Here is an 18,933-nt window from a genome sequence, read left to right as displayed (position 1 = left end):
AACGCGCGTCGGGTGCGTGGTGGGTGCTTGGACCTCTGACCTGAGCTCATTGGTAACTATGGTTATATCTTAATTTTGTGTATAGTCCCTTTGGGCATTGATATACTTGTATATGTGATCGTACTGGGATAATGGACCAACAGAGGTTATTTACTTATTATTATTAATTTTGGACTGTTATTATTCTTTGTGATAAATATATACAGTACAGACCAAAAGTTTGGACACACCTTCTCATTTAAAGATTTTTCTGTATTTTCATGGCTATGAAAATTGTACATTCACACTGAAGGCATCAAAACTATGAATTACCACATGTGGAATTATATACTTAACAAAAAAGTGTGAAACAACTGAAAATATGTCTTATATTCTAGGTTCTTCACAGTAGCCACCTTTTGCTTTGATGACTGCTTTGCACACTCTTGGCATTCTCTTGATGAGCTTCAAGAGGTAGTCGCCGGAAATGGTCTTCACTTCACAGGTGTGCCCTGTCAGGTTTAATAAGTGGGATTTCTTGATTATAAATGGGGTTGGGACCATCAGTTGTGTTGTGCAGAAGTCTGGTGGATACACAGCTGACAGTCCTACTGAATAGACTGTTAGAATTTGTATTATGGCAAGAAAAAAGCAGCTAAGTAAAGAGAAACGAGTGGCCATCATTACTTTAAGAAATGAAGGTCAGTCAGTGCGAAAAATTGGGAAAACTTTGAAAGTGTCCCCAAGTGCAGTTGCAAAAACCATCAAGCGCTACAAAGAAACTGGCTCACATGAGGACTGCCCCAGGAAAGGAAGACCAAGAGTCACCTCTGCTTCTGAGGATAAGTTTATCCGAGTCACCAGCCTCAGAAATCGCAGGTTAACAGCAGCTCAGATTAGAGACCAGGTCAATGCCACACAGAGTTCTAGCAGCCGACACATCTCTACAACAACTGTTAAGAGGAGACTTTGTGAAGCAGGCCTTCATGGTAAAATAGATGCTAGGAAACCGCTGCTAAGGGCAGGCAACAAGCAGAAGAGACTTGTTTGGGCTAAAGAACACAAGGAATGGACATTAGACCAGTGGAAATCAGTGCTTTGGTCTGATGAGTCCAAATTTGAGATCTTTGGTTCCAACCACCGTGTCTTTGTGCGACGCAGAAAAGGTGATCGGATGGACTCTACATGCCTGGTTCCCACCGTGAAGCATGGAGGAGGAGGTGTGATGGTGTGGGGGTGCTTTGCTGGTGACACTGTTGGGGATTTATTCAAAATTGAAGGCATACTGAACCAGCATGGCTACCACAGCATCTTGCAGCGGCATGCTATTCCATCCGGTTTGCGTTTAGTTGGACCATCATTTATTTTTCAAGAGGACAATGACCCCAAACTATTTGACCAAGAGGGAGAGTGATGGGGTGCTACGCCAGATGACCTGGCCTCCACAGTCACCAGACCTGAACCCAATCGAGATGGTTTGGGGTGAGCTGGACCGCAGAGTGAAGGCAAAAGGGCCAACAAGTGCTAAGCATCTCTGGGAACTTCTTCAAGATTGTTGGAAGACCATTTGCGGTGACTACCTCTTGAAGCTCATCAAGAGAATGTCAAGAGTGTGCAAAGCCGTCATCAGAGCTAAAGGTGGCTACTGTGAAGAACCTAGAATATAAGACATATTTTCAGTTGTTTCACACTTTTTTGTTAAGTATATAATTCCACATGTGGTAATTCATAGTTTCGATGCCTTCAGTGTGAATGTACAATTCTTATAGTCAAGAAAATACAGAAAAATCTTTAAATGAGAAGGTGTGTCCAAACTTTTGGTCTGTACTGTATATATATATCTTTTTCTCTGTTGCTAGAGATATTTTATATCATGTTTTGTATTGATTACCAATGATATATTTATGCTGGTTATCTGGATGACATAGTTGTCAGCTTATACACATTATGGGTCCAGGCATCCCACCACTTTTTTCATCTGTGGTGTGCCTTGTTTTTATGATTATTATATGTATTTTTTAAAATGTATTTCATTAAAGTATTGGCATTTTTCAACTTTGGGTCTTATAGTTGTCTCTTTGCCTTCATTAATTTTGGTGTTTTATAGGTTAGTTTGGCCCATTTGATTCATTGGTGTTTATTATACAAATAATAGTAATAGGTGTTCAGTGGCGCTAGTAGGAATGCCTATTCGAGCCACAAGTGGTCAGGGGATGTCAGAATAGTATAATTATAAACTTGCGCTGTAGGCTGGCTTATAAGAAGGGAATGACAATCGAGTTAATGAAACATAAGACAATTTATTAAGAACAAAATAATAAAAGTAAGTATTTTTGTTAAAAAAAAAGTTGATTAGTTTAAAAAAGGGGGGATGAGGGGATACGTCATCTGCGGTGTCGCTGGATGGGTAGAAAACCTTCTTCTCTGTTCAGGAAGTACTTGGCATGTTGGGGGACGAGTTTGCACCTAGTTAAAAAGAGGATAAGTATTAGGCAAAAAGGGGGGTTGGGGAATGATTCCTTAGAGAGTGTAGTATTAGTTTACCCAATTACCTGGTCCAGAAGACTTAGAATAAGAAGTCTGGATCTGCGAGGTAGGTAACTGAGTAGCGAGAGTACACACTAAGGAAAAGACATATACAGTAGAAGTTAAAAGGGCATCTGGTAGGAGTGAGTGTGGAAATTAAGCGGTCTAGTGGTATAGTATTATGCCTGATGTGCTGGTCTTGGTAGGACTAAATGATGCCTACCGTATTAGCTGGAATTAGTTGACCTTTAGCTTTGGGGAGCTCCTGCGTTCAAGCCCTCCTTTGAGAATAGAAGAGTCGACTGGAGTAGTCCTAAAGCACTGTCTTATGCCGGTGTGTACCTGGGATAGGTATCCCTAGTGTTCGGCAGATGATGGGCAGTGGACCCAACCCTTTGGTTGGTGTAGTACCTGCTTAGAAACAAGAAGATGAGAGGCTGGTTTTGCCTCTTAAGAAAAGTGGCTACGCAAGCCCACTTATTTGCCCGGATTATGGCACGTGTAACGAGGTGATGCCAGCTGCCCCGGGATAGTGGGTCAGAGTCGGCTGCTCTGACAGGAAGCCACCTTGGCTTCTTAGTGGTAGGAGACCCTTTGCCTCTGGTTAGTGGAACGGTAGGCGAAGTTGTTCGGCGATGGTGGTGGGTATTCACTCAGTTCTGCAGATATGCCCCTGTAGATCCTGTGGAAGGGGGTGCCTGCGTGCAACAGTGGCGTGCTCTATGCTGTTGGTTGGCGCTATCCTCGGCGGGTGATGGTGCCTTGCTGCAGATCACCTAGGATAGGCGTTCTGGATGGAGGGGACCTGATGGGTCTCAGGGCGTGCTGGGTAACTCTGTTGGAGAGGGCGGGAGTGGAGTCTCGGCTGGTGACTTGATTCACCCAGCAGCTTTCCTGGGACTTGACACGCTTGGAAACAGGCCTGCTTGAGGACCTGCATGACGTCAGAGACACGTCATGGTCACATGGACGGAACCTGTACGGAGGCCTAACTGGACCAAACATCCAACGCGTTTCAGAAACCATGGCGGTTTCCTTCATCAGGGATGGTCCACAGCTAGTATATGGTCCTTTATATAGGTTTGACATCAATCAAAGGAGGTATGTAGGTAGAAGCATAGCTGTCAATCATTAAAGGCATATAGTTCAATATCTGAGTTCAGTCCTTCAGGTCTCAGAGTGTCGGGTTTGAGCATTTTGCTGGTTTCCACACTGGACATTTGTTTGTCGCCAGTGTTCATCTGCCTTTTGGATACCTTTTACCTGAGTATTGGTACAGGAACCCCCGTGTTTGTCGGGAAAGTGTTTAGATAGGGGGTGGTCCATGAATTTGTTTTTAATATTCCGGATGCGTTCACTAATTATTGTATTCATCGGACGTACAGTACGTAGTATGTAAAGTTTATGACACGGACATCTTATTCCCTAAATAACACCTTTTGTTGAGAATGTAATAAAGTCAGAAATAGTATGTATCACAGCCTCATTTTGAATAGATTTTTGTTTTTTGGGGTGTGAAGATTTTTACATACTGTGCATTTGCCACATGGATAGAAGCCCACCATATCTGCAGTAAAGGAAAAAGAGGGGGGGGGGGGTTTTGGCGCCTGGGGGTTTGCACTGTAGGTGCAATGATATTGCCCAAATTACAAGCTTTTATAAATATTAAGTGAGGGTTTTGAGGAATCTTATCGCCAATGATTTTTATCTTCCTTCAAAACGCGCCAATGTTTCTTAACTATTTTTCGGAATATGCCGGTGTTGGAGTCGTATGGAGTGATAATGGGGACATCAATGATGGATTGTATACGGTCTTCAAGGAGGCTTATTCTTGGAATGACTTTGACTTCATTTTTGGCACTATTCGGGAAGTGGGGGGTTAGTAACCTTTTTCCAAAAATTTTTTTTGGACAGAGCGTCTGCTTCCTCATTAACGTCAGTAATTTTGGAGCAGCTTCTATATATTCTCATAAACTGGCTTCTAGGGATATTCAGTAACCAGTTAGGAAGATGACAGCTTTCTATGTTAATAGAGCTGTTAGAATAGGTAGGTTTCTTATTATAGGTGCGGGCGTGGATCAGGTCGTCTTTGATATAGACATTTAAATCAAGAAAATTCACCCGATGAGTTACTTGTAGTAGAGGCAAATTCCAGGTGAAAGTTATTTTTGTTGATATCTATTAAAAACTCATTTAATGAGATTTGGTCACCTGACCGTATGAATAAAATATCATCAATGAACCGTTGCCAAAGGACTAGGTTCTCGCGCAGCGTTGCCTCCTGGGAAGATGGAGGATTCCTCCCACCTGCCGACGTAGAGGTTGGTGTAACTGGGCGCAGAGCTAGTCTCCATGGCTGTACCCCATTGCTGGAAGTAGGAGTGGCGCTCGTATTTAAAAAAAAAATTATGAGTTAAACTAAAGACCATACGTTCTCTAGTAAAAGCAATCTGGTCATTCGGAAGTTTTTTCTTCTTGGTAAGAAAGTGGGTGACTGCATTGCAGCCCTTGTCGTGGTGAATGACTTAGAGATTTGAGATTATGAGGAGGATTTGCCAAGTTTCTGCTCCAAAAACTCAGCTTAAGTTAGTGTGTGTTCACACTGATTTTTTTGGAGCAGCAATTTGCCAAATCCTCCTTATTATCTCAAATCTGTAAGTTTTGAGGATTTTTAAGTTTTAACATAGCCATCAACCCGCCGGGGCGATTGGGGCATACTGACAGGATAAGGGGCCCAGTGCACACTGGGTAAGCAGTTATACATGTGGGGGCAGGTGTTGTTCAGGAGTGGCCCCCCTGATTAGTGAGTGGGGGGTTATTCTGTGGTAGTCACTTTATTAGTGAGTGGGGGTTGTTCTGGGGTGGCCCCCTGATTAGTGAGTGAGGGGTTGTACTGGGGTGGCCCCCTGATTAGTGAGTGAGGGGTTGTACTGGGGTGGCCCCCTGATTAGTGAGTGGAAGGTTCTTCTGGGGTGGCCCTCTAATTAATGAAGTGGATGCTCTGGGGTGGTCCGTTTGATTAGTAAGTGGAGGGTTGTTCTGTGGTGACCCCTTGATTAGTGAGAGGGCCTGTTCTGGGGTGATCCCCTGATTATCGAGTGGAGGTTGTCCTTGGTTGGCCCCCTGATTAGTGGGTGGGGAGGTTGTCCTTGGGTGCCCCCCTGATTAGTGAGTAGGACTTATTTTGGTGGCCTCCCGATTAGTGAGTGGAGGGGTTGTTCTGGGGTGGCCTCCTGATTAGTGAGTGGGAGGATTATTCTGGGATGGCCCCCTGATTAGTGAGTGAGGGCTGTTCTGGGGTGGCCCCCTGATTCGTGAGTGGTAGGTGTTCTACGGAGGCTCCCGGATTAGTGAGTGGGATTTGTTTTGGTGGTCCCCTGATTAATAGGTGAAGGGTTATTCAGAAGTAGAATCATAGAATGTTAGAGGTGGAAGGGACCTCCTGGGTCATCTGGTCCAACCCCCTGCTCAAAGCAGGATTCACTAGATCATCTCAGACAGATGTCTGTCCAGCCTCTGTTTGAAGACGTCCATTGAAGGGGAACTCACCACCTCTCATGGCAGCCTGTTCCACTCATTAATCACCCTCACTGTCAAAAAAAAATTTCTGATATCTAATCTGTGTCTCCTCCCATTTAGTTTCATCCCATTGCTTCTAGTCTTTCTTTGTGCAAATGAGAATAAAGATGATCCTTCTACAATGTGACAGCCCTTGACATATTTGTAGACAGCTATTAAGTCTCCTCTCAGTCTTCTCTTTTGCAGCTAAACATTCCCAAATCCTGTAACCGTTCCTCATAGGACATGGTTTGCAGACCGGTCACCATTCTGGTTGCTTTTCTCTGAGCTTGCTCCAGTTTCTTCATGTCTTCTTTAAAGGCCCCGTCACACTTAGCGACGCTGCAACGATCCCGACAACGATACGACCTGTCAGGGATCGTTGCTGCGTCGCTCTGTGGTCGCTGGTGAGCAGTCAAACAGGCAGGCTCACCAACGATCAGGGGAGCAGCGACATCGTGGAAAGAATCGTTCCACGATGTCCTGCTCCTGGTTACGAGCCTGCTGAAGCAGGAGCAGGCTGGTAACTATGGTAAACATCGGGTTACTAGGGGCACACGCGCACCTAGTAACCCGCTGTTTATCATGGTTACCACTCTGCTACAGTGAGCGGGAGGTTACCGCTCACTTTAGCAGGCTCGTAACCATGATAAACAACGGGTTACTAGGTGCGCGTGTGCCCCTAGTAACCCGATGTTTACCATAGTTACCAGCCTGATTGCTGCTCCCGCTGGTCACACACAGCGATGTGTGCTGACCAGCGGGAGAGCAACGACCAAAAAATGGTCCAGGACACTTTGCTGCGATCAGCGACCTCACAGCAGGGGCCTGATCGCTGCAAAGTGTCACACATAGCGACATCGCTGGTGAGGTCGCTGTTGCGTCACCAAAACCGTGACACAGCAGTGATCTCGCTAGCGATCTCGCTATGTGAGACGGGGGCTTAAGATGTGGTGTCCAGAACTTGACACAGTATTCTAGATGAGGCCTGATGAAAGAGGAGTAGAGGGGGATAACTACTTCATGTGATCTAGACTGTATGCTTCTGTTAATACATCCCAGAATTGTATTTGCCTTTTTTGCTGCTGCATCACACTGTTGACTCATGTTCAGTCTATGATCTATTAGTATACCTAAGTCTTTTTCACATGTACTGTTGCTTAGCTCTATTCCTCCCATTCTGTATATGCTTTTTTCATTTTTATTGCCCAGATGTAGGACTTTGCATTTTTCCCTGTTATAAACCATTCTGTTGGTTGCTGCCCACTGCTCCAGTTTATTTAGGTCTTTTTGAATCCTCTCTCTCTCTTCTCTAGTATTAGCTATCCCTCCTAGCTTTGTGTCATCAGCAAATTTAATCAGTTTACCCTCAATTCCTTCATCTAAATCATTGATAAAGATGTTGAACAATACAGGTCCCAGGACGGAGCCCTGTGGTACCCCACTGGAGACATTCATCCAACTGGATATGAAGCCATTTACGACCACCCTTTGAGTCCGATCACTAAGCCAGTTATGAATCCACCTAACAGTTGCCTGGTCCGTTCCATACTTGGTCATTTTTTCAATAAGGATGGTGTGAGATATTTTGTCAAATGCTTTGCTGAAGTCAAGATATACTATATCTACAGCATTTCCCTGATCCACCCAGTCAGTGATTCTGTCATAGAAGGAAATTAAGTTAGTCTGACATGACTTGTTAGTTACAAACCCATGCTGACTCTGGTTAATCACTTCATTCTTATCCAGGTACTTGCATACATGTTGTTTAATAATTTGTTCAAAGATCTTTCCTGGTATAGAAGTCAGACTCACCGGCCTATAGTTCCCTGGGTCCACCTTCTTCCCCTTTTTGAAGATAGGAACAACATTTGCTCTTCTCCAGTCTTCTGGGACTTCTCCTGTTCTCCAAGAATTTTCAAAGATTATGGAGAGTGGTTCTAAAATTTCTTCTACGATCTCCTTCAGTACTCTGGGGTGTAATTCATCTGGACCATGAGACATGAACTCATTTATGTTAGTTTCCCCTCACTATAAGTGGCCCCCTGATTGATGAGTGGGAGGTTGTGCTGGGGTGGCCTCCTGATTAGTGAGTGAGGGGTTGATCTGGGGTGGCCCCCATTTTAGTGAGGGGGATTGGTTTTGGTGGCCGTCTAATTATGATCGCACATATTTCACGGTGTTAATGTTTCCATCAGGGACGCTGGAGATACGAGGAGCAGAGATCTATACGGTCCCCGGTCTTCCCCTGTGGCTCAATGTCCCAAATTGTCCCCAGGTGTCAGACTCTGACACCATAGAATGGGAGGATGAAGCTGCGCGCCTGGGAAAATGGAAGAAAACACCATCATACTACACCTACTGTAACTCCACCCTGTGCAAGATCCACCCAAACGGGACTCTGACCCTTCATAAACCAAAAGAGATGACCAAAAAATACAGAGTGAAGGTCTACAACAGTGCGGGGTCCCTCAAGTGCAACGAGAACGTGACCGTGATTATGGAAGGTGAGAAACAGTATGATGGTTGGCGAGTGCTGCGCGGTGTGTTTTTGGCGGGGTTATTCTGGGGTGCTGTGCGGTGGGTGTGTTGTGGGCGGGGTTATTCTGGGGTGCTGTGCGGTGGGTGTGTTGTGGGCGGGGTTATTCTGGGGTGCTGTGCGGTGGGTGTGTTGTGGGCGGGGTTATTCTGGGGTGCTTGCGGTGGGTGTGTTGTGGGCGGGTTATTCTGGGGTGTTGTGCGGTGGGTGTGTTGTGGGCGGGGTTATTCTGGGGTGCTGTGCGGTGGGTGTGTTGTGGGCGGGGTTATTCTGGGGTGCTGTGCGGTGGGTGTGTTGTGGGCGGAGTTATTCTGGGGTGCTGTGCGGTGGGTGTGTTGTGGGCGGGGTTATTCTGGGGTGCTGTGCGGTGGGTGTGTTGTGGGCGGAGTTATTCTGGGGTGCTTGTGGTGGGTGTGTTGTGGGCGGAGTTATTCTGGGGTGCTGTACAGTGGGTGTTGTGGGCGGGGTTATTCTGGGGTGCTGTGCGGTGGGTGTGTTGTGGGCAGGGTTATTCTGGGGTGCTGTGCGGTGGGTGTGTTGTGGGCGGAGTTATTCTGGGGTGCTTGTGGTGGGTGTGTTGTGGGCGGAGTTATTCTGGGGTGCTGTACAGTGGGTGTTGTGGGCGGGGTTATTCTGGGGTGCTGTGCGGTGGGTGTGTTGTGGGCGGGGTTATTCTGGGGTGCTGTGCGGTGGGTGTGTTGTGGGCGGGATTATTCTGGGGTGCTTGCGGTGGGTGTGTTGTGGGTGGGGTTATTCTGGGATGCTTGCGGTGGGTGTGTTGTGGGCGGGGTTATTCTGGGGTGATGTGCGGTGGGTGTGTTGTGGGTGGGGTTATTCTGGGGTGCTTGCGGTGGGTGTGTCGTGGGCGGGGTTATTCTGGGGTGCTGTGCGGTGGGTGTGTTGTGGGCGGGGTTATTCTGGGGTGCAGTGCGGTGGGTGTGTTGTGGGCGCAGTTATTCTGGGGTGCTGTGCGGTCGGTGTTGTGGGCGGGGTTATTCTGGGGTGCTGGGCGGTGAATGTGTCATGGGCGGGGTTATTCTGGGGTGTTGTGCGGTGGGTGTGTTGTGGGCGGGGTTATTCTGGGATGCTTGCGGTGGGTGTGTTGTGGGCGGGGTTATTCTGGGGTGATGTGCGGTGGGTGTGTTGTGGGTGGGGTTATTCTGGGGTGCTTGCGGTGGGTGTGTCGTGGGCGGGGTTATTCTGGGGTGCTGTGCGGTGGGTGTGTTGTGGGCGGGGTTATTCTGGGGTGCTGTGCGGTGGGTGTGTTGTGGGCGGGGTTATTCTGGGGTGCAGTGCGGTGGGTGTGTTGTGGGCGCAGTTATTCTGGGGTGCTGTGCGGTCGGTGTTGTGGGCGGGGTTATTCTGGGGTGCTGGGCGGTGAATGTGTCATGGGCGGGGTTATTCTGGGGTGTTGTGCGGTGGGTGTGGTGTGGGCGGTGTTATTCTAGGGTGCTGTGCGGTGGGTGTGTTGTGGGCGGGGTTATTCTGGGGTGCTGTGCGGTGGGTGTGTCGTGGACAGGGTTATTCTGGGGTGCTTGCGGTGGGTGTGTTGTGGGCGGGGTTATTCTGGGGTGCTTGCGGTGGGTGTGTCGTGGGCGGGGTTATTCTGGGGTGATGTGCGGTGGGTGTGTCGTGGGCGGGGTTATTCTGGGGTGCTGTGCGGTGGGTGTGGTGTGGGCGGTGTTATTCTAGGGTGCTGTGCGGTGGGTGTGTTGTGGGCGGGGTTATTCTGGGGTGCTTGCGGTGGGTGTGTCATGGGCGGGGTTATTCTGGGGTGTTGTGCGGTGGGTGTGGTGTGGGCGGTGTTATTCTAGGGTGCTGTGCGGTGGGTGTGTTGTGGGCGGGGTTATTCTGGGGTGCTGTGCGGTGGGTGTGTCGTGGGCGGGGCTAATCCAGCATGGCTTTTCTTTTGTAGAGGAACTGCAGCCGCCGGTCCTGTCCTATAACTGCACCAGTGCAGGCGCCAGCGTCTACTGCGTCACATCAGCGAGAAACACAGTGAACCTGACCCTGTCCTGGAGCACAAAATCACAAACCACAGGAGAAAAGTCTATAGGAAGAAACATTAAGGAGAAGAGTTACCCCGTACGGTGCGTCGTCAGTAACCGCGCCCACGAGAGTAAGGAGACGGTGACCATCAACTGCCCAGGTAATAAACTGACGCAGCAACCAAGCCTCCCTTCTATTCTGCTGTTACATCACGTCTTATCCTCCAGTCACCTCCAGAGCTGCACTCACTATTCTGCTGTTACATCACGTCTTATCCTCCAGTCACCTCCAGAGCTGCACTCACTATTCTGCTGTTACATCACGTCTTATCCTCCAGTCACCTCCAGAGCTGCACTCACTATTCTGCTGTTACATCACGTCTTATCCTCCAGTCACCTCCAGAGCTGCAGTCACTATTCTGCTGTTACATCACGTCTTATCCTCCAGTCACCTCCAGAGCTGCAGTCACTATTCTGCTGTTACATCACGTCTTATCCTCCAGTCACCTCCAGAGCTGCAGTCACTATTCTGCTGTTATATCACGTCTTATCCTCCAGTCACCTCCAGAGCTGCAGTCACTATTCTGCTGTTACATCACGTCTTATCCTCCAGTCACCTCCAGAGCTGCACTCACTATTCTGCTGTTACATCACGTCTTATTCTCCAGTCACCTCCAGAGCTGCACTCACTATTCTGCTGTTACATTGTGTCTTATCCTCCAGTCACCTCCAGAGCTGCAGTCACTATTCTGCTGTTACATCGTGTCTTATCCTCCAGTCACCTCCAGAGCTGCACTCACTATTCTGCTGTTACATCGTGTCTTATCCTCCAGTCACCTCCAGAGCAGCAGTCACTATTCTGCTGCTACATCATGTCTTATCCTCCAATCACCTCCAGAGCTGCAGTCACTATTCTGCTGTTATATCATGTCTTATTCCCCAGTCACCTCCAGAGCTGCAGTCACTATATTGCTGTTACAGCACGTCTTATCCTCAAGTCACCTCCAGAGCTGCAGTCACTATTCTGCTGTTTCATCGTGTCTTATCCTCCAGAGCTGCAGTCACTATTCTGCTGTTTCATCGTGTCTTATCCTCCAGTCACCTCCAGAGCTGCAGTCACTATTCTGCTGTTACATCATGTCTTATCCTCCAGTGACCTCCAGAGCTGCAGTCACTATTCTGCTATTACATCATGTATTATCCTCCAGTCACCTCCAGAGCTGCACTCACTATTCTGCTGTTACATCATGTCTTATCCTCCAGTCACCTCCAGAGCTGCAGTCACTATTCTGCTATTACATTGTGTCTTATCCTCCAATCACCTTCAGAACTGCACTCACTATTCTGCTGTTATATAGTTTCTTATCTTCCAGTCACCTCCAGAGCTGCAATCACTATTCTGCTGTTTCATCGTGTCTTATCCTCCGGTTACCTCCAGAGCTGCAGTCACTATTCTGCTGTTTCATCGTGTCTTATCCTCCAGAGCTGCAGTTACTATTCTGCTATTACATCGTGTCTTATCCTCCGGTTACCTCCAGAGCAGCAGTCGCTATTCTGCTGTTATATCATGTCATATCTTCCCGTCACCTCCAGAGCTGCAGTCAAGGGATCTCACTGTATAAATATTTATACAGTCACCACTAGGGGGAGCTCACTCCATACAGATTTATACTGTCACCACTAGAGGGAGCTCACTCCATACAGATTTGTATAGCCAGCAGTAGAGGGAGCTCACTACATATACATTTATACAGTCACCACTAGGGGGAGCTCACTACATACAGATTTATACAGCCACCACTAGGAGGAGCTCACTACATACAGATTTATACAGCCACCACTAGGAGGAGCTCACTACATACAGATTTATACAGCCACCACTAGAGGGAGCTCACTACATACAGATTTATACAGTCACCACTAGAGGGAGCTCACTACATACAGATTTATACAGCCACCACTAGAGGGAGCTCACTACATACAGATTTATACAGTCACCACTAGAGGGAGCTCACTACATACAGATTTATACAGCCACCACTAGAGGGAGCTCACTACATACAGATTTATACAGTCACCACTAGAGGGAGCTCACTACATACAGATTTATACAGCCACCACTAGGGAGAGCTCACTACATACAGATTTATACAGCCACCACTAGAGGGAGCTCACTACATACAGATTTATACAGCCACCACTAGAAGGAGCTCACTACATACAGATTTATACAGCCACCACTAGAAGGAGCTCACTACATACAGATTTATACAGCCACCACTAGGAGGAGCTCACTACATACAGATTTATACAGCCACCACTAGAGGGAGCTCCCTACATACAGATTTATACAGCCACCACTAGAGGGAGCTCACTACATACAGATTTATACAGCCACCACTAGAGGGAGTTCACTACATACAGATTTATACAGCCACCACTAGAGGGAGCTCCCTACATACAGATTTATACAGCCACCACTAGGGGGAGCTCACTACATACAGATTTATACAGTCACCACTAGAGGGAGCTCACTACATACAGATTTATACAGTCACCACTAGAGGGAGCTCACTACATACACATTTATACAGCCACCACTAGAGAGAGCTCACTACATACAGATTTATACAGTCACCACTAGAGGGAGCTCACTACATACAGATTTATACAGCCACCACTAGAGAGAGCTCACTACATACAGATTTATACAGCCACCACTAGAGAGAGCTCACTACATACAGATTTATACAGTCACCACTAGAGGGAGCTCACTACATACACATTTATACAGCCACCACTAGAGGGAGCTCACTACATACAGATTTATACAGCCACCACTAGAGAGAGCTCACTACATACAGATTTATACAGCCACCACTAGAGGGAGATCACTACATACAGATTTATACAGCCACCACTAGAGGGAGATCACTACATACAGATTTATACAGCCACCACTAGAGGGAGCTCACTACATACAGATTCATACAGTCACCACTAGAGGGAGATCACTACATACAGATTTATACAGCCACCACTAGAGAGAGCTCACTACATACAGATTTATACAGCCACCACTAGAGGGAGATCACTACATACAGATTTATACAGTCACCACTAGAGGGAGATCACTACATACAGATTTATACAGTCACCACTAGAGGGAGATCACTACATACAGATTTATACAGCCACCACTAGAGGGAGCTCACTACATACAGATTTATACAGTCACCACTAGAGGGAGATCACTACATACAGATTTATACAGCCACCACTAGAGGGAGTTCACTACATACAGATTTATACAGCCACCACTAGGAGGAGCTCACTACATACAGATTTATACAGCCACCACTAGGGGGAGCTCACTACATACAGATTTATACATCCACCACTAGGGGGAGCTCACTACATACAGATTTATACAGCCACCACTAGAGGAAGCTCACTACATACAGATTTATACAGCCACCACTAGGGGGAGCTCACTACATACAGATTTATACAGCCACCACTAGAGGGAGCTCACCACATACAGATTTATACAGTCACCACTAGAGGAAGCTCACCACATACAGATTTATACAGCCATCACTAGGGGGAGCTCACTACATACAGATTTATACAGTCACCACTAGAGGGGGCTCACTACATACAGATTTATACAGCCAACACTAGGAGGAGCTCACTACATAGAGATTTATACAGCCACCACTAGAGGGAGCTCACTACATACAGATTTATACAGCCACCACTAGAGGAAGCTCACTACATACAGATTTATACAGCCACCACTAGAGGGAGATCACTACATACAGATTTATACAGCCACCACTAGGAGAAGCTCACTACATACAGATTTATACAGCCACCACTAGAGGGAGCTCACTACATACAGATTTATACAGCCACCACTAGAGGGAGCTCACTACATACAGATTTATACAGCCACCACTAGAGGGAGCTCACTACATACAGATTTATACAGCCACCACTTGGAGGAGCTCACTACATACAGATTTATACAGCCACCACTAGGGGGAGCTCACTACATACAGATTTATACAGCCACCACTAGAGGGAGCTCCCTACATACAGAATTATACAGTCACCACTAGAGGGAGCTCACTACATACAGATTTATACAGTCACCACTAGGAGGAGCTCACTACATACAGATTTATACAGCCACCACTAGAGGGAGCTCACTACATACAGATTTATACAGCCACCACTAGGAGGAGCTCACTACATAGAGATTTATACAGCCACCACTAGGAGGAGCTCACTACATACAGATTTATACAGCCACCACTAGAGAAAGCTCACTACTTAGAGATTTATACAGTCACCACTAGAGGGAGCTCACTACATACAGATTTATACAGCCACCACTAGAGGGAGCTCACTACATACAGATTTATACAGTCACCACTAGAGGGAGCTCACTACATAGAGATTTATACAGCCACCACTAGGAAGAGCTCACTACATACAGATTTATACAGCCACCACTAGGGGGAGCTCACTACATACAGATTTATACAGCCACCACTAGAGGGAGCTCACTACATACAGATTTATACAGCCACCACTAGAGGAAGCTCACTACATACAAATTTATACAGCCACCACTAGGGGGAGCTCACTACATACAGATTTATACAGCCACCACTAGAGGAAGCTCACTACATACAGATTTATACAGCCACCACTAGGAAGAGCTCACTACATACAGATTTATACAGCCACCACTAGGGGGAGCTCACTACATACAGATTTATACAGTCACCACTAGGAGGAGGTAACTACATACAGATTTATACAGCCACCACTAGAGGGAGCTCACTACATACAAATTTATACAGCCACCACTAGGGGGAGCTCACTACATACAGATTTATACAGCCACCACTAGGAAGAGCTCACTACATACAGATTTATACAGCCACCACTAGAGGGAGCTCACTACATACAGATTTATACAGCCACCACTAGGGGGAGCGCACTACATACAGATTTATACAGCCACCACTGGGAAAATCTAACTACATACAGATTTATACAGCCACCACTAGAGGGAGCTCACTACATACAGATTTATACAGCCACCACTAGGGGGAGCTCACTACATACAGATTTATACAGCCACCACTGGGAAGATCTAACTACATACAGATTTATACAGCCACCACTAGAGGGGGCTCACTACATACAGATTTATACAGCCACCACTAGAGGGAGCTCGCTACATACAGATTTATATAGCCACCACTAGGAAGAGCTCACTACATACAGATTTATACAGCCACCACTAGAGGGAGCTCACTACATACAGATTTATACAGCCACCACTAGAGGGAGTTCACTACATACAGATTTATACAGTCACCACTAGAAGGAGCTCACTACATACAGATTTATACAGTCACCACTAGAGGGAGCTCCCTACATACAGATTTATACAGCCACCACTAGAGGGAGCTCCCTACATACAGATTTATACAGCCACCACTAGAGGGAGCTCACTACATACAGATTTATACAGCCACCACTAGAGGGAGTTCACTACATACAGATTTATACAGCCACCACTAGAGGGAGCTCCCTACATACAGATTTATACAGCCACCACTAGGGGGAGCTCACTACATACAGATTTATACAGTCACCACTAGAGGGAGCTCACTACATACAGATTTATACAGTCACCACTAGAGGGAGCTCACTACATACACATTTATACAGCCACCACTAGAGAGAGCTCACTACATACAGATTTATACAGTCACCACTAGAGGGAGCTCACTACATACAGATTTATACAGCCACCACTAGAGGGAGCTCACTACATACAGATTTATACAGTCACCACTAGGAGGAGCTCACTACATACAGATTTATACAGCCACCACTAGGAGGAGCTCACTACATACAGATTTATACAGCCACCACTAGAGAGAGCTCACTACATACAGATTTATACAGCCACCACTAGAGGGAGCTCACTACATACAGATTTATACAGCCACCAATAGAGGGAGCTCACTACATACAGATTTATACTGTCACCACTAGGAGGAGCTCACTACATACAGATTTATACAGCCACCACTAGGGGGAGCTCACTACATACAGATTTATACAGCCACCACTAGAGGGAGTTCACTACATACAGATTTATACAGCCACCACTAGAGGGAGTTCACTACATACAGATTTATACAGCCACCACTAGAGAGAGCTCACTACATACAGATTTATACAGCCACCACTAGAGGGAGCTCACTACATACAGATTTATACTGTCACCACTAGAGGGAGCTCACTCCATACAGATTTGTATAGCCAGCAGTAGAGGGAGCTCACTACATATACATTTTTACAGTCACCACTAGGGGGAGCTCACTACATACAGATTTATACAGCCACCACTAGAGGGAGGTCACTACATACAGATTTATACAGCCACCACTAGAGGGAGCTCACTACATACAGATTTATACAGTCACCACTAGGGGAGCTCACTACATACAGATTTATACAGCCACTACTAGAGGGAGTTCACTACATACAGATTTATACAGCCACCACTAGAGGGAGCTCACTACATACAGATTTATACAGCCACCACTAGAGGGAGTTCACTACATACAGATTTATACAGTCACCACTAGAAGGAGCTCCCTACATACAGATTTATACAGCCACCACTAGAGGGAGCTCCCTACATACAGATTTATACAGCCACCACTAGAGGGAGCTCACTACATACAGATTTATACAGCCACCACTAGAGGGAGTTCACTACATACAGATTTATACAGCCACCACTAGAGGGAGCTCCCTACATACAGATTTATACAGCCACCACTAGGGGGAGCTCACTACATACAGATTTATACAGTCACCACTAGAGGGAGCTCACTACATACAGATTTATACAGTCACCACTAGAGGGAGCTCACTACATACACATTTATACAGCCACCACTAGAGAGAGCTCACTACATACAGATTTATACAGTCACCACTAGAGGGAGCTCACTACATACAGATTTATACAGCCACCACTAGAGAGAGCTCACTACATACAGATTTATACAGCCACCACTAGAGAGAGCTCACTACATACAGATTTATACAGTCACCACTAGAGGGAGCTCACTACATATACATCTATACAGCCACCACTAGAGGGAGCTCACTACATACAGATTTATACAGCCACCACTAGAGAGAGCTCACTACATACAGATTTATACAGCCACCACTAGAGGGAGCTCACTACATACAGATTTATACAGTCACCACTAGAGGGAGCTCACTACATACAGATTTATACAGTCACCACTAGAGGAATCTCACTACATACAGATTTATACAGTCACCACTAGAGGGAGATCACTACATACAGATTTATACAGCCACCACTAGAGGGAGCTCACTACATACAGATTCATACAGTCACCACTAGAGGGAGATCACTACATACAGATTTATACAGCCACCACTAGAGGGAGCTCACTACATACAGATTTATACAGCCACCACTAGAGGAAGCTCACTACATACAGATTTATACAGTCACCACTAGAGGGAGCTCACTACATACAGATTTATACAGCCACCACTAGAGGAAGCTCACTACATACAGATTTATACAGTCACCACTAGAGGGAGCTCACTACATACAGATTTATACAGTCACCACTAGAGGAAGCTCACTACATACAGATTTATACAGTCACCACTAGAGGGAGATCACTACATACAGATTTATACAGCCACCACTAGAGGGAGCTCACTACATACAGATTTATACAGTCACCACTAGAGGGAGATCACTACATACAGATTTATACAGCCACCACTAGAGGGAGTTCACTACATACAGATTTATACAGCCATCACTAGGGGGAGCTCACTACATACAGATTTATACAGCCACCACTAGGGGGAGCGCACTACATACAGATTTATACAGCCACCACTGGGAAAATCTAACTACATACAGATTTATACAGCCACCACTAGAGGGAGCTCACTACATACAGATTTATACAGCCACCACTAGGGGGAGCTCACTACATACAGATTTATACAGCCACCACTGGGAAGATCTAACTACATACAGATTTATACAGCCACCACTAGAGGGGGCTCACTACATACAGATTTATACAGCCACCACTAGAGGGAGCTCGCTACATACAGATTTATATAGCCACCACTAGGAAGAGCTCACTACATACAGATTTATACAGCCACCACTAGAGGGAGCTCACTACATACAGATTTATACAGCCACCACTAGAGGGAGTTCACTACATACAG

At 46.4% G+C, this 18,933-nt stretch overlaps 1 protein-coding gene across 3 annotated transcripts in view; it reads left to right on the top strand.

Annotated features, from left to right (window-relative positions):
* The window catches only part of CD2 (CD2 molecule), a 161,837-nt gene that overhangs the window by 77,975 nt on the left and 64,929 nt on the right, over positions 1-18,933 (top strand). For all 3 annotated transcript variants that reach the window (XM_073670887.1, XM_073670886.1, XM_073670884.1), the window contains exons 2-3: positions 8,262-8,570; positions 10,518-10,751. In XM_073670887.1, coding sequence (XP_073526988.1) covers positions 8,262-8,570; positions 10,518-10,751 — 543 coding nt within the window. The remainder of the gene's footprint in view (positions 1-8,261; positions 8,571-10,517; positions 10,752-18,933) is intronic.

The sequence above is a fragment of the Phyllobates terribilis genome, unplaced genomic scaffold, assembly GCF_046119375.1.
Source record: "Phyllobates terribilis strain yellow unplaced genomic scaffold, ASM4611937v1 Scaffold_2__4_contigs__length_985480577, whole genome shotgun sequence".
In the NCBI taxonomy this organism is placed as follows: Eukaryota; Metazoa; Chordata; class Amphibia; order Anura; family Dendrobatidae; genus Phyllobates; species Phyllobates terribilis.
This window is presented reverse-complemented; position numbering and strand designations above follow the sequence as displayed.